At 43.8% G+C, this 21,697-nt stretch overlaps 1 protein-coding gene across 8 annotated transcripts in view; it reads right to left on the minus strand.

Moving 5' to 3' along the window:
* Positions 1-1,557: 1,557 nt before the first annotated feature.
* LOC106564681 (myosin-10) overlaps positions 1,558-21,697 on the minus strand; it is a 100,123-nt gene continuing 79,983 nt past the window's right edge. For all 8 annotated transcript variants that reach the window (XM_014130918.3, XM_014130916.3, XM_082958815.1 and 5 more), the window contains 17 exons: positions 21,205-21,328; positions 20,477-20,648; positions 17,516-17,728; positions 17,109-17,253; positions 15,040-15,246; positions 14,799-14,903; positions 14,359-14,511; positions 12,954-13,202; positions 12,500-12,712; positions 11,875-12,087; positions 11,430-11,591; positions 10,478-10,695; positions 9,853-9,976; positions 9,136-9,344; positions 6,504-6,612; positions 5,743-5,915; positions 1,558-3,891 (listed from right to left, as the gene is read on the minus strand). In XM_014130918.3, the coding sequence (XP_013986393.1) occupies positions 3,741-3,891; positions 5,743-5,915; positions 6,504-6,612; positions 9,136-9,344; positions 9,853-9,976; positions 10,478-10,695; positions 11,430-11,591; positions 11,875-12,087; positions 12,500-12,712; positions 12,954-13,202; positions 14,359-14,511; positions 14,799-14,903; positions 15,040-15,246; positions 17,109-17,253; positions 17,516-17,728; positions 20,477-20,648; positions 21,205-21,328 (2,940 nt within the window). In that variant the 3' untranslated portion in view covers positions 1,558-3,740. The remainder of the gene's footprint in view (positions 3,892-5,742; positions 5,916-6,503; positions 6,613-9,135; positions 9,345-9,852; positions 9,977-10,477; positions 10,696-11,429; positions 11,592-11,874; positions 12,088-12,499; positions 12,713-12,953; positions 13,203-14,358; positions 14,512-14,798; positions 14,904-15,039; positions 15,247-17,108; positions 17,254-17,515; positions 17,729-20,476; positions 20,649-21,204; positions 21,329-21,697) is intronic.

Genomic DNA, 21,697 nt, shown 5'->3' on the forward strand with positions numbered 1-21,697 from the left:
GTTGTCATGCTGGAAGACCCAGCCACGACCCATCTTCAATGCTCTTACTGAGGGAAGGAGGTTGTTGGACAGGATCTCGCGCTACATGGCCCCATCCATCCTCCCCTCAATACGGTGCAGTCGTCCTGTCCCCTTTGCAGAAAAGCATCCCCAAAGAATGATGTTTCCACCTCCATGCTTCACGGTTGGGATGGTGTTCTTGGGGTTGTACTCATCCTTCTTCTTCCTCCAAACACGGCGAGTGGAGTTTAGACCAAAAAGCTCTATTTTTGTCTCATCAGACCACATGACCTTCTCCCATTCCTCCTCTGGATCATCCAGATGGTCATTGGCGAACTTCAGACGGGCCTGGACATGCGCTGGCTTGAGCAGGGGGACCTTGCGTGTGCTGCAGGATTTTAATCCACGGCGGCGTAGTGTGTTACTAATGGTTTTCTTTGAGACTGTGGCCCCAGCTCTCTTCAGGTCATTGACCAGGTCCTGCCATGTAGTTCTGGGCTGATCCCTCCCCTTCCTCATGATCATTGATGCCCCATGAGGTGAGATCTTGCATGGAGCCCCAGACTGAGGGTGATTGACTGTCATCTTGAACTTCTTCCATTTTCTAATAATTGCGCCAACAGTTGTTGCCTTCTCACCAAGCTGCTTGCCTATTGTCCTGTAGCCCATCCCAGCCTTGTGCAGGTCTACAATTTTATCCCTGATGTCCTTACACAGCTCTCTGGTCTTGGCCATTGTGGAGAGGTTGGCATCTGTTTGATTGAGTGTGTGGACAGGTGTCTTTTATACAGGTAACGAGTTCAAACAGGTGCAGTTAATACAGGTAATGAGTGGAGAACAGGAGGGCTTCTTAAAGAAAAACTAACAGGTCTGTGAGAGCCGAAATTCTTACTGGTTGGTAGGTGATCAAATACTTATGTCATGCAATAAAATGCAAATTAATTACTTATAAATCATACAATGTGATTTTCTGGATTTTTTTTTAGATTCCGTCTCTCACAGTTGAAGTGTACCTATGATAAAAAATTACAGACCTCTACATGCTTTGTAAGTAGGAAAACCTGCAAAATCAGCAGTGTATCAAATACTTGTTCTCCCCACTGTATATTTTACATGTAATTACCCTTAAAAATGCTACATTTTCTCTCAGCCTCAAGGCAAACTGTGTAGAATAGCATGAGATGAGTTATAAAACTGCACATTTTCCTCTGCCCAATGGCAAAATTGCAGAAAGTTAGCTGCCCAAATTTATGCAGGCCCACCTGACAAGTTTCTGGCTACGCCAATGATGTTGCATGCCCCCCAGCTGGTGGAGAGTATAACATTTGGATTGTCATCTGCAGCAGGTCCCTGGTTCAAATCACAGAGTAGCTTTTGTTTTCTAACTATTCCCAACTCCTTACTGAATTTAGACCACTTCCCTAAACAACCCATCATATCTGTCCATGCCCTCCAGGCAGAGCAACCCTCAGTGCTCTCCGATTTGAGGAGAGAAACATGCATGACTGAATTGAAAGTCTCTAGTGGGTCCTCCGCTCAGGACAAAGTGGAATCACGTTATTTCTACAATGAATATGCTTTATTTTCTTTTACAAAAAAACCACTGTAGTCTAGAAATACAGGAGGCATACAAGAAATAAAATGGGGAGGGGGGGGTATTTGAAGTTGTAATGAAAGCCTGGTCGTCAACAGCCAGTCTGAGAATAATAATAATAATAGTAATAATACAAGTAAAACTACATCATGGATGTTAAAGCTTTTAACCAAATGAAATCACATTCTGCTCTTGAAGGGGGAGCAGAAGGCTCCACATCTCACATAGTTAATAGTAACACTGATTTCTGACCCACACACACGCCACCTATAGAGACATTGCTACAGGTATATGAACGGGAGAGGAGGTGCGCACTGGGTATGATATGACGCACAGCAAAAATACACAAGACAAAGGGTTAGAAGAAGAAAAAGTAGTGTTTGTTTTCCGTTCACCAGGTTTGCCTCGTTAGGTTTTTATGTAACACATACAGCACACCTACACGTCTTTCTTTTTAATACAGGTGCTCACCGTACATTACCCACTAATGCTCTTATCTAGTGTCTAAGGCACTTTAAAGAAACATGTCATTACAGCTGAGCTAACATTGGAGTAAAAGTCAAATGAAAGTGGCAGTTTCCATACATTACCCTCTTTTAATACTGAACAGAGATGCCAAAGGAAGAACAGAGAGTGCTGATGGATATGGACATTCTGGTATGTTAAGAGTGGCTTAATAGTTTTAGAGGTTTGAGATGCTATCCCCAGTAGAAGGCTGTTATATCTAGGAATACTAAGTGCTTGGTAGTTGGTGTGTCAGCGTATTATAAAAGAGAGTTAGGGGTCCTACTTTACAACCAAACCATGGCACAAACACAGTGAGATGGCGGGCCCCCCTTGCTCTGAGCGGTAGGCTTTAGCTAGTCAAACTACACGTTCAATCGAAGCTCTCAACATTAGTATTGGATTAAGGGGCTGTATTGTACATCATGTGACCACTCAGACAGAAGCTTGGGGTTTCCTGGCTCCAGTTACAGGGGCATATGAACACTCATTGTGCAGTTGCGTGCAATTTCCAGCGATTCTCTGTAATACGTACGCCAGCGACCATCTATCTAAGCATACCACACTTCACTGCCTTCAACCCTTCTTCCTGAACAACAGGAAAAATAGTGTTCCAATTGGTCAAAATACAACAACAACAAAAACGTCAACCATGACCTATGCGATTCCTATAAGAAGTCAGTTACCAATTGTTTTTAAAGAGTTGTGACGAGATGCTGTAGCAAGTGGAGAAAAGCTTTTCAACGTTAAAACGTCCTTTCCATTCCATGTGTTTCTCCCAGAACAGGTCAGACTGTGTGAATCCACCATCTTGTTTCATTGTAGTGTTTGGAAGCGGAACAATAGTCTGTACATCAGGAAGAGACTCATGCAATGAGGGAAGCGGAGGCAGTCCATTGACCTCTGACCTACTGTTGAATAGGACTATCATCAGAGAGGACAGAGTTTTGTTAGGTCTGCTTTAAGCTAGGGAAGAGATGATGGCTTTACATTTGGTGACACACTTGTATTACAAGACAATGTTTTGTTTCATGTGGGAGGAGGATGACAAAAGTGAACGTTTCCTAGTTTCGCTCCTTTCCTTGCAGTTTGGCGTGTAGGGGCATACACATACCTTACATACTCACATGTGCAGACACGCATAGTTCATGAGTAAAAAGCACTTGTACATAAGTTTACATACTCATTTAAGCAGAGCACATAATTCCACGCCTAGGGAGGACTATATTAAGATCGCTGGGACACTCGCCGGGCCGAGCAGCTAGCCAGAGTAGAGTAGGAATATTGTTAGAGTAAGGCAGAGTGAGCCGCTCAAGTGGGAGTAATTGTTTTGTCATCCCCTGGAAGGGAGAATTTCTGGGGGGTGGGGTGGTCTGGGTCGTATTCATTAGAACACACAGTAGAAAAACGTTTGAAAAAGTCTTTCAACGGAAAATGAAAACAAGTGGTACTTATTGGACAAATCCAGGTAGTCCCTCCCTGTTTCGGACTGTTTCCTTCTGTTTTGGTGCCTAATGAACAGGACCCTGGTTCTCCCTGCTGTTGACTCGTGGACAGGGACAGATGGAGAGGCTGAGGTGTTGTAGTCACCATGCTGCCAGGCTGGCTAATCGATAGGGTTGGTAGGATTAGCAGGGAGCATCTATTCGGTCTGGTTGGAGGCTTGCGTGTCGTTGTGGTCGCTGGCGCGGCTGTCGGCGTCGTCATCAGAATTGTCCACGGAGGTTCCGTCGATCTGGAGCTGCCGGCTGCGGCCTGAACGGCTAGACGAGAAGCTGATGGGGCCTCCACGCCTGAGGACGACAGGCAAATACATTTGAAGTCAGAAGTTTACATACACCTTTGCCAAATACATTTAAACTCAGTTTTTCACAATTCCTGACATTTAATCGTAGTAAAAATTCCCTGTCTTCAGTCAGTTAGGATCACCACTTTATTTTAAGAATGTGAAATGTCAGAATAATAGTAATTATTTATTTAATAGAGATTTATTACAGCTTTTATTTCTTTCATCACATTCCCAGTGGGTCAGAAGTTTACATACACTGAATTAGTATTTGGTATCATTGCCTTTACATTGTTTAACTTGGGTCAAACGTTTTGGTTAGCCTTCCACAAGCTTCCCACAATAAGTTGGGTGAATTTTGGCCCATTCCTCCTGACAGAGATGGTGTAACTGAGTCAGGTTTATAGGCCTCCTTGCTCGCACACGCTTTTTCAGTTCTGCCCACAGATTTTCTATGGGATTGAGGTCAGGGCTTTGTGATGGCCATTCCAATACCTTGACTATGTTGTCCTTAAGCCATTTTGCCACAACTTTGGAAGTATGCTTGGGGTCATTGTCCATTGTGAAGACCCATTTGCAACCAAGCTTTAACTTCCTGACTGATGTCTTGAGATGTTGCTTCAATATATCCACATCATTTTCCTCCCTCATGATGCCATCAATTTTGTGAAGTGCACCAGTCCCTCCTGCAGCAAAGCACCCCCACAACATGATGCTGCCACCTCCATGCTTCATGGTTGGAATGGTGTTCTTCCGCTTGCAAGCCTCCCCCTTTTTCCTCCAAACATAACGATGGTCATTATGGCCAAATAGTTATATTTTTGTTTCATCAGACCAGAGGAAATTTCTCCAAAAATCTTTGTCCCCATGTGCAGCTGCAACCGTAGTCTGGCTTTTTTATGGCGGTTTTGGAGCAGTGGCTTCTTCCAACTGAGCGGCCTGTCAGGTTATGTCAATATAGGACTTGTTTTACTGTGGAAATAGATACTTTTGTAACTGTTTCCTCCAGCATCTTCACAAGGTCCTTTGCTGCTGTTCTGGGATTGATTTACACTTTTCGCACCAAAGTATGTTAATCTCCAGGAGACAGAACACGTCTCCTTCCTGAGCGGTATGATGGCTGCGTGGTCCCATGGTGTTTATACTTGCGTACTATTGTTTGTACAGATGAACGTGGTACCTTGAGGCATTTGGAAATCGCTCCCAAGGATGAACCAGACTTATGGAGGTCTACACATTGTTTTTCTGAGGTCTTGGCTGATTTCTTTTGATTTTCCCATGATGTCAAGCAAAGAGGCACTGAGTTTGAAGGTAGGCCTTGAAATACATCCACAGGTACACCTCCAATTGACTCAAATGATGTCAATTAGCCTATCAGAAGCTTCTAAAGCCATGACATTTTCTGGAATTTTCCACGCTGTTTAAAGGCACAGTCAACTTAGTGTATGTAAACTTCTGACCCACGGGAATTGTGATACAGTGAATTATAAGTGAAATAATCTGTCTGTAAACAATTGTTGGAAAAATTACTTGTGTCATCCACAAAGTAGATGTCCTAACCGACTTGCCAAAACTATAGTTTGTTAACAAGAAATTTGTGGAGTGGTTGAAAAACAAGTTTTAATGACTCCAACCTAAGTGTATGTAAACTTCCGACTTCAACTGTACATACATGGACATTTATCACACCCAGATCTATGAAAGTGTGTGTCCTGTTGCATCTATAGGTGTGTTGATGAACATGTATGGGCAGTGATAACAATGAATGTATTCTTCTTTGTTTTAAAGAAACAGGCAGAGGGAACACCAATAGGCATAAATAACTAGTGTATATACAGAGTGTTATGAGAGGCTGTACCTGAGGCGGTTCTTGAGTGTGTTGACCTCGCGGGTCAGGCCCTCGCTGGCCTCGGTGGCGTCGTCCAGCTCCCTCTGTAGTTTCCTCCGTGAGGCGTTGGCCCTGGTCGCCTCCTCCTCAGCCTCCTCCAGCTGACGCTTCAGCTGCTTCATACGAGAGTTGGCCTTCTCCATCTGACAGGGGGAGGATTTGAATTTTATTGGCACAATTCAACGTATTTACATTGCAAATTCATGGGCCAATTCAAGATTAAAACACTGCAAGTGCAAGAGAGAGAGAGGGGGAGTGAGAGAGAGAGAGAAATAGAAAGAGAGATTTGGAGAATAGGGGGGAGATGGACAAAAGGTGGGATAGAAATTGGAAAAACAAAGATGGAGACGAAGGTTTGGAGACAAAGGTTTGGGACAGAAGAATTCAGAGAGAGAACCAAAGCTACAGAAGAGCGTGGGTGGGAATAGGAGAGAGAGAGAGAGAACCAAAGCTACAGAAGAGCGTGGGTGGGAATAGGAGAGAGAGAGAGAGAACCAAAGCTACAGAAGAGCGTGGGTGGGAATAGGAGAGAGAGAGAGAGAGAACCAAAGCTACAGAAGAGAGTGGGTGGGAATAGGAGAGAGAGAGAGAACTTCAGCACAAATGATACAGAGACACTCTGATTATAGTGAATTAGTAGCTAACATGGCATCCATGGCCTTTTACTCACCCTTTCTAAATGTCAGAACAGACTGTTTCAAGCTCACTATGGACCCGAGACGACCACTCACCTGCTCCTTGTACTGGTCGGCATGGCGACGCTCGTCCTCCACCTGAATCACCACCTCTTTCAGCTTCTTCTCTGTGCGTCGGACGATCTTATTGGCTGCTGCCCTCTCCCTGGGAGGAAAAAGAGTGATAACGGGAAAGTGTGTACATAGTGTCACCCTGACTGACTCATATCTGATGGGGACATACATTTGCATCAGGATGCAGTAAAAGACTTTAGTCAACCTCATACACTACCGTTCAAAAGTTGTGTCTCACATAATGTCATTTGTTTTTGAAAGAAAAGCAAATTTTTTTGTCCATTAAAATAACATCAAATTGATCAGAAATACAGTGTAGACATTGTTAAGGTTGTAAATGACTATTGTAGATGGAAACGGCTGATTTTTAATGGAATATCTACATAGCCGTGCAGAGGCCCATTATCAGCAACCATCACTCCTGTGTTCCAATGGCACGTTGTGTTAGCTAATCCAAGTTTATCATTTTAAAAGGCTAATTGATCATTAGAAAACCCTTTTGCAATTATGTTAGAACAACTGAAAACTGTTGTTCTGATTAAAGAAGCAATAAAACTGGCCTTCTTTAGACTAGTTGAGTATCTGGAGCATCAGCATTTGTGGATTCGATTACAGGCTCAAAATGGCCAGAAACAAAGAACTTTCAGTCTATTCTTGTTCTGAGAAACGAAGACTATTTCATGCAAGAAATTGCCAAGAAACTGAAGATCTCGTACAACATTGTGTACTACTCCCTTCACAGAACAGCGCAAACTGGCTCTAACCAGAAAAGAAAGAGGAATGGGAGGCCCCGGTGCACAACTGAGCAAGAGGACAAGTACATTAGAGTGTCTAGTTTGAGAAACAGACGCCTCACAAGTCCTCAACTGGCAGCTTCATTAAATAGTACCCCGCAAAACACCAGTCTCAACGTCAACAGTGAAGAGGCGACTCCGGGATGCTGGCCTTCTAGGCAGAGTAGCAAAGAAAAAGCCATATCTCAGACTGGCCAATAAAAATAAAAGATTAAGACGGGCAAAATAACACAGACAATGGGCAGAGGAAGGTTGGATAAAAGTGTTATGGACAGACTAATCTAAGTTTGAGGTGTTCGGATCACAAAGAAGAACATTCGTGAGCCACAGAAAAAATGAAAAGATGCTGAACAAGTGCTTGACGCCATCTGTCAAGCATGGTGGAGGCAATGTGATGATCTGGGGGTGCTTTGGTGGTGGTAAAGTGGGAGATTTGTACAGAGTAAAACAGATCTTGAAGAAGGAAGGCTATCACTCCATTTTGCAACGCCATGTCATACCCTGTGGACGGCGCTTAATTGGAGCCAATTTCCTCCTACAACAGGACAATGACCCAAAGCACAGCGCCAAACTATGCAATAACTATTTAGGGAAGAAGCAGTCACCTGGTATTCTGTCAATAATGGAGTGGCAGAGCAGTCACCGGATCTCAACCATATTGAGCTGTTGTGGGAGCAGCTTGACCGTATGGTACGTAAGAAGTGCCCATCAAGCCAATCCAACTTGTGGGAGGTGCTTCAGGAAGCATGGAGTGAAATCTCTTCAGATTACCTCAACAAATTGACAACTAGAATGCCAAAGGTCTGCAAGGCTATAATTGCTGCAAATGGAGGATTCTTTGACGAAAGCAATTATTGTTTCAATTAAAAATCATTATTTATAACCTTGTCATCGTCTTGACTATATTTCCTATTCATTTTGCAACTCATTTCATGTATGTTTTCATGGAAAACAAGGACATTTCTAAGTGACCCCAAACCTTTGAACGGTAGTGTAAGTTTTCAGCCCCCTAATGTTAAAGGTCCAATGCATATAGTCATATATATCTCAATATCAAATCATTTCTGGGTAGCAATGAAGTACCTTACTGTGATTGTTTTCAATTAAAATGGTCAAAAAGAAACAAAAATAGATTCTTAGCAAAGAGCAATTTCTCAACCAAGAATTTTGCTAGGACTGTCAGGGAGTGGGGAGGGGAAAACAAAAAAATTGCTGTTATTGGCAGAAAAGTTTGGAACTCTTTCTTATTGGTCTATTAACTAATTTACCATCTTGTGATGACACCAGGCAGGCAAAAACTCCATCCCACCAAAACGGGCTGAAACTTTCAGGCTGTCTTTATACTAAAAGGACATTATCATAATTTTCACAATTTCACAGTGTTATTCCAACCTCCGGGTGTGGAAATATATATACACAGCACAGGAAAATCACATTTTTGACTGCACTGGGCCTTTAAAAGATCCAGATTTTGAGTAGTTTGTCATCTTTTCCTGTGCTGTGTATATATATTTCCACACCCGGAGGTTGGAATAACACTGTGAAATTGTGAAAATTATGATAATGTCCTTTTAGTATAAAGTCAGCCTGAAAGTTTCAGCTCGTTTTGGTGGGATGGAGTTTTTGCCTGCCTGGTGTCATCACAATAGGGGAAACTCCTACCTCTAGCGGCCTATTGAGTATGAGTAAATCATTACATTGGGTGTATGAGCTGGAGTCCACCTATTCAAGCCCTCATTTAATTCTAAGTAACCTCCCATCTTTAAACTCTGACCCCCATTATGACGTCTATTTAGTACAGTATATAGAAGGCTTATTACTTGGCCTCCTGCTCCAGTTGCTCCTCCAGCTGCAGTATCTTGGCCTCCAGGGCGGTGATGGCAGCCTTGAACTTGGACTTGACTGCCCCCTCCAGCTCTCCCAGCTTGGCCTTCAGCTCCTTGTTCTGCCTCTCCATTCCTTGACGGGCGTTCTCACTCTTCTGGGCCGCGCTGCGCTCCCCAGCCAGCTCCGTGTTCAGGATGTCCACCTTGGGAGAGAAATGGGGATAAAGGGAGAGAGGGTCACCCTTTGTCCATCTCTATATAAAGCCGTTAGTTGTGGGTACCAGGAAGTAGTCTGGTGTGCTACTTGTTAGTGCAGTTCATTATAGACTACTCTCCAGGCCATAAAGAGACTACATTCTATGGTCCAGGAATCGTCTCTAGGTATGAGTGAATCTCAAAAGTACTTTCCTCTTGTCCGATCTCCTCCTCAAAACGACAAGAGACAATGCCGGTTTAAACATTTACATTTTAGTCATTTAGCAGACGCTCTTATCCAGAGCGACTTACAGTAGTGAATGCATACGTTTCATACATTTATTTTCTCCCTACTGGTCCCCCGTGGGAATCGAACCCACAACCCTGGCGTTGCAAACACCATGCTCTACCAACTGAGCCACACAGGACCAAAAAGAGACTTAAAGAGTGTTTTACATGTTCTGTACCTTCATGAGCTGTGTTTACGTGTTTGACAATGTGAGAGTTGTACTGTACCTGCATTGTGGTCTTGCGGAAGCGGTCGTTGAGCAGCTCCATGTTGCTCTGTTCCTCCTCTAGTTCCTCCTCCAGCTGCGAGATGCGGGCCTCCAGCCTCCTCTTCTCATCTAGCAGGGCCGACCTGACACAAACAAGTGAATGATTCGGTGATGTGGTTGGTACAGAACACAGTATAGAAATCAGGGGGGGAAGGCTGCTGGTCCACTTAAAGCTGCAGTATGTAACTTTTTGGGTGACCTGAACAAATTCAGATAGAAATCTGAGTTATAGATCTGTCATTCTCATTGAAAGCAAGTCTAAGAAGCGGTAGATCTGTTCTACGCGCACTATTTATATGCTTGCCGTTCTTAAGTTTCGTTTTGCGTTTTTTTACTTTCAGTTTTGTACACCAGCTTCAAACATCTGGAAATACAAGATTTTGGGTTATTGAAAATATATTTCATAGCGGTTTAGATGGTACAATGATTCTCTACACACGATACATTGCTTGTTTTGTCACAGAACTTAAAATTAGGTGAACTATTACAATTTTAGCAACCAGGGATTTCTGCATATTGCACCTTAAATCTGGAAAATATCACGCTTGAATTTTATCACTAATCAGGAAAATGTAGCTACTCACTTTCCAGAGGCGCTATTTGAGATCTCGTCGGCCAGCTCGTCTCTCTCCTGCTCAGCGTGTCTACGGGCCCTCTCTGAAGCCGCCAGGTCCTCCTGCAGCTGTAGGATCTCAGCTTCCAGGCCCTTTAGTTTCTTCTCGTTCTCTTTAGACTGTGCAAAGATCTCATCACGGGATGCTCTGGCCTCCTCCAGCTCCCTCTGGTAGTCCTTCATCTGGGCCTGCAGGGGGCAGCAGCAAGGCAAAGAGTGAGACCAACGTTCTGGGGCAACTGTACAGGGTTAGGGGTCAACTCCATTTCAAATGAGATTTTCTTCAATACTCCTCTATGGCAGCATTTACACAGGCAGCCCAATTCTGATATTGTTTGCCACTAATTGGTCTTTTAACCAATCAGATCAATCTGTTTCCCATAATTGGGCTGCCTGTGTAAATGCAGCCTACGAGAAAATGTTACAAATTCAGTTTTTCTTCCCGAATTGAAATAGAACTGACCCCAACCCTGTAGCTATACTGAATATAATAGTGTAAGGCCAGCGGGGAAGCTACAAATGAGACCAGACCAACTTGGACAACTAGAGTTTACAGCATCAGGGATGTCATCTAAATACAAACGTTGGTAGTCCTGGACATATTCTAATCTAGGCTACATTAAAGCTGACTACACAGTGGACAGACAGGCACAGATACCATACCTGCAGAGGCTACCAGTCCATTTTATTGATAAAAGGATACAGGTGTAAAAAATAATATTGCTGATTATCAGAGATCAGACAACTAGGAGTTCCTAATTAATCAGGCAAAAAATATTGACATTGTATGGTTGCAAAATTCTGCTAACTTTCCCAATATTCCCAGAATTCCTGGTTGGAAGATTCAATATTTATAATCTACATAATAGATCAACACAACTTGAGAATGAACAAGCAAACACAAATCCTGTATGAAGTCTCACCTGTAGTTTTCTGAGCTGTTTGATGGCTTCATCTCTGGCCTTGTTGGATGCTTCTATTTGCCCCTCCAGGTCCTTGAGGTCCATCTCCAGCTTCTTCTTAGCTGCCACGGCCAGGGCTCTCTGCTTCCTCTCATCCTCCAGCTCTGCCTCCATCTCACGAACCTGGGGAAGGGGTCAGACAACAAGATATTACAGAGAGGGTTGAAAACACCAAGTAAGTGATGAAACCTAGTGAAGTTTGGGTTCTAGCTTGCTCGGATGCAATAACGGTTAGGGTGAAGATGGATGGAAAGTACACAATGAGTCCATAAGTTAAAGTTTTTGACCATATAATAATACAGTGATTTTTTTTCTCCCAACTGTTGGCCTCGCTAAATCACCTGAGTTTCGATTAGAGGTCTGCATGTTACTCCCCAAAAAGGGTTCTCTCTGCTCGTCTCTGTACCTGTTTGACCAGCGTCCTCTTCTTCTCCTCGTTCTGTTCGTCTCTGGCCTGCAGGTCCCTGTCGAACTGGGCCTTCATGGCCTGCATGTTGACCTCCAGACGCAGCTTGCCGTCCTCCGTGGCCTGCAGCTCGTCCTCCAGCTCCTCCAGCTGGGTCCTCATCTCCTCCACCTGCTGCTCCAGGGTGCGCTTCGACTTCTCCAGCTCATGGACCTACACACAGGGGGACGTAAAGAGACTGTTAGCAGCAACATCTCTTTTCTGGGTCAAAAACTGTCATAAGGAAGCCATCCCATAGGATTAGTCAAACAAATCTTCACTCAAAGCAACATTCTAAGGTGGGTGGACAGCGTTCTTTCAAAATGAAGTAATTTACAGAAGGCTTCATGTGTGTAAGGTCTCCAACAATGTTTAGGAACCACCACCAGCTCCTGTAAAACAGGCATTCTCACTCATTCTGTGGTGGGTGGATTGGTGGTCATATTTGAAGAAACATACCAAAACCTGTACATTTTCATTCTATCAATCCTCATTGGATGAGCCTAGCCAAGTCAAGGCTTAGGACTGGGTTGTATAAGGTATTTGAGAACCTTCAGCTTCTGTACGGGGAGTTTAAACTACGTACGCTCTTGCCCACGTCGTCCTTGGAGCTCATCAGGTCCTCCATCTCAGTCCTCAGCTGCTTGTTTAGCCTCTCAAACTCCTCCTTGGCCTCCAGGGCCTCGTCCAGAGCCCGGGCGATAGACAGAGCCTTGGTCTCCTTCTCCCTGGCCTCAGCCTCGGCCTTGTCACGCTCCTCAGCATAGCGGGCAGAGATGGTCTTCTCTTCAGCCAGGAGCTAACATAGAGGGAGAAGATAGTGATGAAGAAGGATGGCAAGTAATGTCTTACTGGTAAGTTATGTTAACGAAGGCACTCACTGGAATCAAGAAATCCCAAAAACTCAGCCATTTCTTCAATAATGGCAGGTCTACTTTTATTTTACAGAGAGGGGAGAAGGAGATAAGCAAAGGTGAGAGGAAGGAGAAAAGGAAGCGAGATAGAGGAAAGGATAGAGACAAATGGAGATGATACGATACCTGGTCGAACTTCTTCTGCTTCTTCTCCAGGTTGGAGACAATGGTCCTCTGGTGGTCCAGGTCCACCATGAGGTCGTCCAGCTCCTGCTGCAGGCGGGTCTTGGTCTTCTCCATCTTGTCGAAGGCGGAGGCTTTCTCCTCCAGCCGCTGGCTGGTCAGCTCCATGTCCTTCTGCAGCTTCCTCTTCACCTCCTCCAGAGACTCCAGGGTCCCCACGTCTTCATCCAGCTTCTTCCTAGACTCAAACAGCTAGGTAGAGAAGACAATGGTTTTCATTTTTCATTTTTTCCCCCTGGTTCTTACATGAGGAAATAATGTCCACAGCTTTGTGGGTGAGACTTTGATATACAGAAAATGACAGTGGTATTTTTTGAAAAACTATGAAAATATACTATGAAAATATATTTGACCAAGATACTAATTACTTCACAGTGAAATAAGTTAAACTACACTAAAGCTACCCTTAAGAAAAATATAAGTTTTCTTAACTAAAGTGACTTTAAAAAAGTAGTTCAATGTGTGAAGGAACATTTTATGTTTGTGCTTTTCTAATAACCAATTCAACTGGGTTCATGCAAGTGACTGATCGTGCCCGGGAGGAACCCTCACTATCAGTATCTGCAATTTGGCAGTACGCCCAGAACATTATTTTGAGAACGGAAAGGAATATCTCAGTTTCAAGGTCTCAGCTTGGAGAGAAGAAGCCTCATGAGGTATTGGTCTGTCACATGCATGAACTAAACGTTAATGATGAATTCATTATGAATAATGAATAAGCTAAATCATGCAAATATAACTTGTCTGTGTAAGCTGTATATAAGAGATCTAACGGGACTGCCCCGACAGAGCTCACTTCAGACCGGTACTTTAGTTTGACTGTGACCTATCCAGCTTGCTGTTAATAAAGAATGATTCATTTAAAATTGACTTCAGGTGTCCCTGGTGGTAATTTCCATGACAACTACATCCAAAACTACTTCATGAAAAATTATATGTAAATCTGAAATGTCGTAGACTACAAATTGCAAGAATAGATCACTTTGGGGTCATATGTTAACAGAATGTGTTATTTAGCCTATTAAACAAAAACGATGTTCCATGAGAGAATTAGGCATTTCTGATGCTGAAAAATAAAAACATTTATTTCCTAACTACTCACAACACTACCTAGATTTGAATTTAGTTCAACTACCACCAAGCTACTGCAAAATGTAGTTAAATTACTAGTAGAACTACATGTAGTTTACTTCTCCCCAACACTGTATTCAACTTATACCCAATACCTATTTTGTGAGTAAGGAATCTAGCTACCACAACCTGTAGTAAATATCAATGGTGGGTATTCACAGCTGGAAACCCTGTCCTATTGGCAGTGAAACATTAAGAATACCAGTGAGGTCCATACCTGAGCCTGCAGCGTGGCCAGTTGTTTCTCCAGGTTCCTGCGGGCCTCCTCGTCCTCCTCCTGCTGCTCCTGCAGGGTGCTCTTGTCCTCCTCCAGCTGACGGATACGAGAGCTCAGGTTCAGCTTCTGACGAGTCTCCTCCTGGAGCAGCTCCTACACAGACGCACGCACGCACACACGCACACACACACACACACACACACACACAAAAGACGCAAAGACCCAACAGTAGTTAAACATCACTTACAATGAGACTCGTTGGATGGAGACAGTGATATGAAGTTGTTTTTACAGCAGACTGGCATTAGCTACAAGTGTCTCCAATAATGAAGCGTCATCAAAGGACATTTGCTTCCATAGCATATTACAATACCTCCAACTTGGATTTCAACTATTAGAGCATGTAATGGCTTGGTGACGTATAAGGAGTCTCTGCTCACCTGTGTGTCCTGTAACGCACTCTCCAGGCCGGCGGAATCCTTGGCCAGCTTGATTCCCTTCTTCTCAGCATCCTCCAGCAGGGCGGAGACAGTGTCCAGCTCCGTCTACAGACAAAGGTCTATAAATATCTCTTCATATTCACATGAAAACATATTCACTCCCATTTTGAGAAACCAATTGACTTCAACACATAGTGATGACGACAGACAGACAGCGTGGTCCGATGACTTGGCCTCTAACCTGTAGTTTGTGTGTGCGGTCAGCCAGTTCTACTTTAGCCCTCTCTCCTTCGGTGGCTCGGGCCATGAACTCCTGCAGCTGAGCATCCATCTTCTTCCTCTTGTGTTCTGACTCTGTCTTGGCCTGCTGAAGCCCCTTCACCTCGCTCACCAGCTCCTTGTTGTCACTCTCCAGGGTACACTTGATCTTCTCCAGGTTGGACTTGAACTGCAGCGGAAAGAGGAGAGGGGTTGTGGTATACATTGGGGAGATGAGAGAATTTTACATAAGGTATGTTGGGTAGGCCCGTGCTCTTGGCCAGCTTAGCAAAGAAGTGAAAGCGTAGTGTTACAACTGTATGAGATGAAGTTATGTTGACAGGTCTATTTTCTCAGGTGGCGACCAATGATTTATATATACATTAGATGACTGATAGGGGGTGCTGTGTTGAAGCCACCGTGCCTCCATTTTGGGAGTGTAAAAAAATAGTTTGGAAGCTATAGAAATGCATTTATGTCGACATTCGTTTTTGCCACGTGTATTCTATTAGAAACACCTTAATGCATACTTTTACATTATATTGTGAGCTAAACATACATTTTTTTATTAAAATAAAATAGAAAAACACTGTATACTTTTTAGAGATTACTAAAGTTACTGTTCCCATGACAACACAAAATTAAATACATGACATATTGTCATTGAAACATTTCATTTAAATACTGTACAATTCCATTCATTCCTATGGAGGACTTCTCCTACTGGGGAGTGTCAATATGGCCGACCGGTGGCTTCAAAGCCTCTCAATGGCCAATAAATAGCATCAGCAATCCAGGGTTTATATACAGTGAGGGAAAAAAACTATTTGATCCCCTGCTGATTTTGTACGTTTGCCCACTGACAAAGAAATGATCAGTCTATAATTTTAATGGTAGGTTTATTTGAACAGTGAGAGACAGAATAAAAACAAAAAAATCCAGAAAAACGCATGTCAAAAATGTTAGAAATTGATTTCCATTTTAATGAGAGAAATAAGTATTTGACCCCCTCTCAATCAGAAAGATTTCTGGCTCCCAGGTGTCTTTTATACAGGTAATGAGCTGAGATTAGGAGCACACTCTTAAAGGGAGTGCTCCTAATATCAGTTTGTTACCTGTATAACTGGGTGAAAGTGTTGTGGGCAGATGAGACCAAAATGGAGCTCTTTGGCATCAACTCAACTTGCCGTGTTTGGAGGAGGAGGAATGCTGCCTATGACCCCAAGAACACCATCCCCACCATCAAACATGGAGGTGAAAACATTATGCTTTGGGGGTGTTTTTCTGCTAAGGGGACAGGACAACTTAATCTTGGGTGAGAACCTCCTTCCCTCAGCCAGGGCATTGAAAATGGGTCGTGGATGGGTATTCCAGCATGACAATGACCCAAAACACACGGCCAAGGCAACAAAGGAGTGGCTCAAGAAGAAGCACATTAAGTGGCCTAGCCAGTCTCCAGACCTTAATCCCATAGAAAATCTGTGGAGGGAGCTGAAGGTTCGAGTTGCCAAACGTCAGCCTCGAAACCTTAATGACTTGGAGAAGATCTGCAAAGAGGAGTGGGACAAAATCCCTCCTGAGATGTGTACAAACCTGGTGGCCAACTACAAGAAACGTCTGACCTCTGATTGCCAACAAGGGTTTTGTCACCAAGTACTAAGTCATGTTTTGCAGAGGGGTCAAATACTTATTTCCCTCATTAAAATGCAAATCAATTTATAACATTTTTGACATGCGGTTTTCTGGATTTTTTTGTTGTTATTCTGTCTCTTACTGTTTAAATAAACCTACCATTAAAATTATAGACTGATCATTTCTTTGTCAGTGGGCAAAATCAGCAGGGGATCAAATACTTTTTCCCCTCACTGTACATCGTTGGAGAAGATCCACCCTCTTGACCTGCTAAACATGTGTGCTGTTACTACTGTATAACGACGTTATGGTAGGCAGGTGTCATGTCTGATGGTGGACCTAGCCTCTAGCCTGCTAAACATGTAATGAGATATGTTACTAGATGATTGACAGGTGTATTGTCTCTGATTATAGACCCACCCTCTTGGCCTGCTCCAAATTCTCAGACAGCTCCTCCAGGGCGGTGGAGTGTCTCTGTCTCATCTCCTGGACCTGAGACTCGTGGTTCTTGGTCTCCTCGTCGATGGCCTTCTTCAGCTCAGCCACCTCCTGCTCTCGCTTGGTCCTGAGAGGAGAGAAAGGAGAGGAGAGAGGGGTTAGGAAGGAAGGTAGACCCATAAAAGACATCTCCCTGAGGTGCTGTGTCTCTCCATAGCCCTCATGCAGATACACACACAGGTACTTTAACAAACTATGACAGTGCCACTTTTTCAGTGCGACCCTACACCGGTTCTTTATCCATTTCTAAAAGCACCGAATAAACATATAAGCGTATCACTGCAGCAGAGAGCAGTACATCCGAGGCTTGACAAGCAGTGTCCCAGTACCTGAGCTCCTGCTGGGCAGCGGTGGTATCCAGAGTGTCCTCCAGCTCAGTCTTCAGAGCCTCCAGCTCCTCACTGAGGTCCCTCTTGACTTTCTCTGCCTTGTTCCTGGACACCTTCTCTGACTCCAGGTCCTCCTGCAGCTCTGACAGCTGGGCCTGCAGCTCCCGCACAGCTTTCAGAGCATTGTTCTTCTGGGCCACCTCTTCATCACCCCTGGTGTGCACACACACACACACACACACACACACACACACACACACACACACACACACACACACACACACACACACACACACACACACACACACACACACACACACACACACACACACACACACACACACACACACACCAAAGAAACCAATCAATTCCAAACAACAACATAGAAATCATTAGATTAGCTAGCTAATGCCAGCATACATTCCATATCAATGAAGAGGTGAGAAATCATGTTGTGGGGCGCTCATCTGAGCAGTGCTTTTATAGTACAAGAGATGTCCAAATGTTAGGATCATTTTGGGTAAAACCATGATACACAAAACTGCTACATGAAATCACTGCACATTCTCTAAATCCCCCAAAATGGCTGATCATTTGAAAATCATACAGGCCCTAGCAAGTGAGACTGCAGCGTGGTGACAAAATCCCAGTGAACACATGGTGGCAGTGTGATCGACCTTACAGTGGGTGAGCTCATGAGGACCAGCGTGTGTTCGTCAGCCTGCCGTGTGTGTGTTTGTGTGTGTGTGTCTGAGCAGTGAGTTTGACCGTGTCTGTCTGTGCCTTTCTCGGTCAGTAGAAATGCCACTGCGGGCGGGGCCATAATGAGATTGAATATGTGTTGTTGCTGGCAGTCAGGTTAGATTAAACTACTATTATTATTATTATTATTATTATGGATTCTGACACATACTCACTCTAATATATCTACCCCTGGATTGTTAATTGGACTCGTTCTGTCATTTCTTGATTTGATTTTTCATTATTTGTATATGTGTATTGTGTTTGAGAGACATTCTACTACACTGTTGGAGCTAGTAACATAAGCACTTCACTGCACCTGCTATAACACCTGATAATCTGTGTACGCAACCAATAAACTTTGATTTGACTCCTGAGCCCTGCCTGCATTCCTTAGACATTCCTGCGTTAGAGCTTCTTTAGAGGCCTGTCCCTTTGCCAGGACCAAATAATGACTCCATGTCCAATTAGGTATTACACTGATGAAGCCATGGATAACAATATAGCTACTAATGAGACATTTTAGTCAAATAGCAACTGTCCAGACTATGGTGATTAAATAGCCCTACAATTATAAACAGTCATAAAATTCCAACTGGAATACTGTAGCCTAAGTAACGGTTTAATCAACTAGCCTATGACCAAGTGATAATTTCAGAAGGTTATTTAGGGGAAACTGTTTTCCATTGGCCTACAGTCTACACCTGAATTTGCTAGTCTACACCTGAATTCGCCACATCTAAATGATTGGACTTCACCTTCATGCCAATGACCTCTGTTGCAGCCAGAGGAGGAGCTCATTAGTATGTGGTCTCAGTTTCCCTAATCAAAAGGGACTTAATTGAACGTGACACCAAATGTGTTGCTCATTAATATTTTCCACTAAATTAGGTCTGAATTGGCTTCGGATTACAAAGAATGTTAAATGAACAATCAAGCTAAATTGAGGTAATACTTGGATGCAAGTTGACATTTTCTCCTTCTTCCAAGAGACAGGTCTTTTTCAAGCCATAGCTGGTAATGTTTTCCTTGAATCCAGCAGTCCTGTTCAGAAGCTATTAAAAATAAACGTCTGTGAAGTACAAACAGATTCCGTGACCAACTCCCTCTGAGGTGTGAGACGATCCGTCGTGGCTGCCATGCCCAAGCTGAGATTCCTTTTCCTTTCCGTTGGGAAATGCAGTGAGAGACTTGGATGGGGCATATCATCAATCTCTATCAATCTGCCTCGGAGTGTGCGTGTATATTATGTCTCTAGTGAGGGTGATAGCCAGCATACCAGCACGCACTGCACTAAGGAAGGCATTAGTTAAGTTTAGAGTCAACCGATGCCACTGAACAACTAAGCAGCTGGACTGTGTGGCTGCTTTTACATATTTAGTTCAAAGCCAACATGAGGGTATGTGCTCACATGAAAAAATACTATAGTATACTGTGGTTAAATAATATTGTATTCACTGTAGTGTTTTTGCGGACTTTACTGTAGTGAACTGTAGTATTTACAATCTACTGCACTGTTGGAACTAGTAACATAAGCATTTCGCTGCACCTGCTATAACACCTGCAAATCTGTGTATATACTATAGTCATTACTGTAGTGTTTTTGTGGTCTGTAGCATACTGTAGTATTTACTATACTACAACATTCTATAGTAAGTACTATACATGATTGAGTATACTACAGTGTGTAGTATAGTATTCTACAGTATACTACACCATTCTATACTAAGTTCTACACACGATCGAGGGATTCTACAGTGTGTAGTATAGTATTCTACAGTATACTACAGAATTCTATAGAAAGTACTGTAGTATTCTATAGTAAACTCTGGTATTTTTTAATGCGTGTGTGTGCCCGCAGGGTCTCAACTGCTTGGGCCCTGTAGAGTGGACTGTTGCTATGGGGACAGGCGATGGAAGTGGGAGTATGTGTGGGTGCACATCTAGCCGGTATGGTTTACTGGACCACAGTAGTGGCCGGGCAAGTTGGGCCGGTTGCCATAGGAACAGGCAACATGCGCGGTACAGGCCTGCGCGGTGGGCAAAGCTTATATAGTCATCATCTATTCCCCTTATTGATCCAGGTAGCGTTCACATAGTGCATCCTCCATTTCATTCGATTTCACCATTTCAAAACATTTTCTCTTGTATGGTGCAAACTAAACACAACCCATGAATGTTATTGAGAATCCATTTTGGGGCTGGAGGCGAGTATCTCACCTGGACAGAGCGGCCTGTAGCTCCTCCTCCTTCTTGGCCAGCTGGATCTTGAGCTCCTCTATCTGGGCCTGCAGCTCAGCTATCTGGTCCTGGAGGTCCGTGGTCTCAGCATCTAGCTTCCTCTTGGCCTTCTCCAGCTCCTGGCGAGTCTTCTCCTCCTTCTTCAGGCACTCTGTTGACACACACACACACACACACACACACACACACACACACACACACACACACACGCACACACACACGCACACGCACACGCACACACACGCACACACACGCACGCACAAGGTGGAAGGGCAGCGGGGTCAACCAAACGATGAAAATAGATGTTGGCCCAGCACTCAAAAGTATCCACTCGAACATTCCACTTAAGCAGAATTAACCAGATTCTTCAGCTTGGTAAGCCATTAAGTCATTGTGGTGTCCGAACTGAAATGGAATGCCTATGCATACGCAGAATCACATTAGCAGAGAAGTCTTAATCTTATCTAGTCTGTAGTCTCATCTTAATGTTATTATATGCAGTTGAACGTCTGCCATGTAGAGGGAGTTACAGTAAGTTCTACAACTTTCCTCAATTCCTTGCATCATCAAAACGCTTTGGAGAAGAATGCCTGATGGGAAAGACCTTGGACATTCTCCTCCAATGAAGGTGGAGAAAGAGAGCAAGGAAGAAAGAGAGCAAGGAATCGAGGAGACCAATTGAGGAAGAGCCACAGTGAAGCCTTTACCTTCCAGGTCGACCATCATCACCTCCTGCTTGTTCTTGACCTTGCCCAGGTTCTTGGCCTTCTCCTCCTCCTCCGTCAGCTGGGAGGTCATCTCGGCCACACGGTCGTCCAGCAACTTCTTCTCCTGGTGGGTGGAGAGAGGAGAGGAGAGATGTAGAAAACTGTAGAGAGGTTTAACAACAGGGGTCTGCAACACGTGGCTCCAGAGCCGCATGTGGTTCTTTAGCTTCTCCTTCATGGCATCTTGTAATAAATCATTTGTATCAGATTAAGATCATCTTAAAAATCTCAACTATTTCCTGTACCCTTCAGGGTTCTATACAGGTCTAATACCTGATTTATGCCTTCTGCTTCAATCAAATGCCCGCTACCATCCGCACTGGGTTCAGTGTTGGCAGGGAACATTCGATATTACGTCTTCTGGTTTTGTTCGAGAGGACCTAGCGGATGGTGTGGAAGCGGAAGGTGTAAATGAGGCTTAAGTGTGCAATCT

The sequence above is a fragment of the Salmo salar genome, chromosome 12 (assembly GCF_965601325.2).
Source record: "Salmo salar chromosome 12, fSalSal1, whole genome shotgun sequence".
Lineage (NCBI taxonomy): Eukaryota > Metazoa > Chordata > Actinopteri > Salmoniformes > Salmonidae > Salmo > Salmo salar.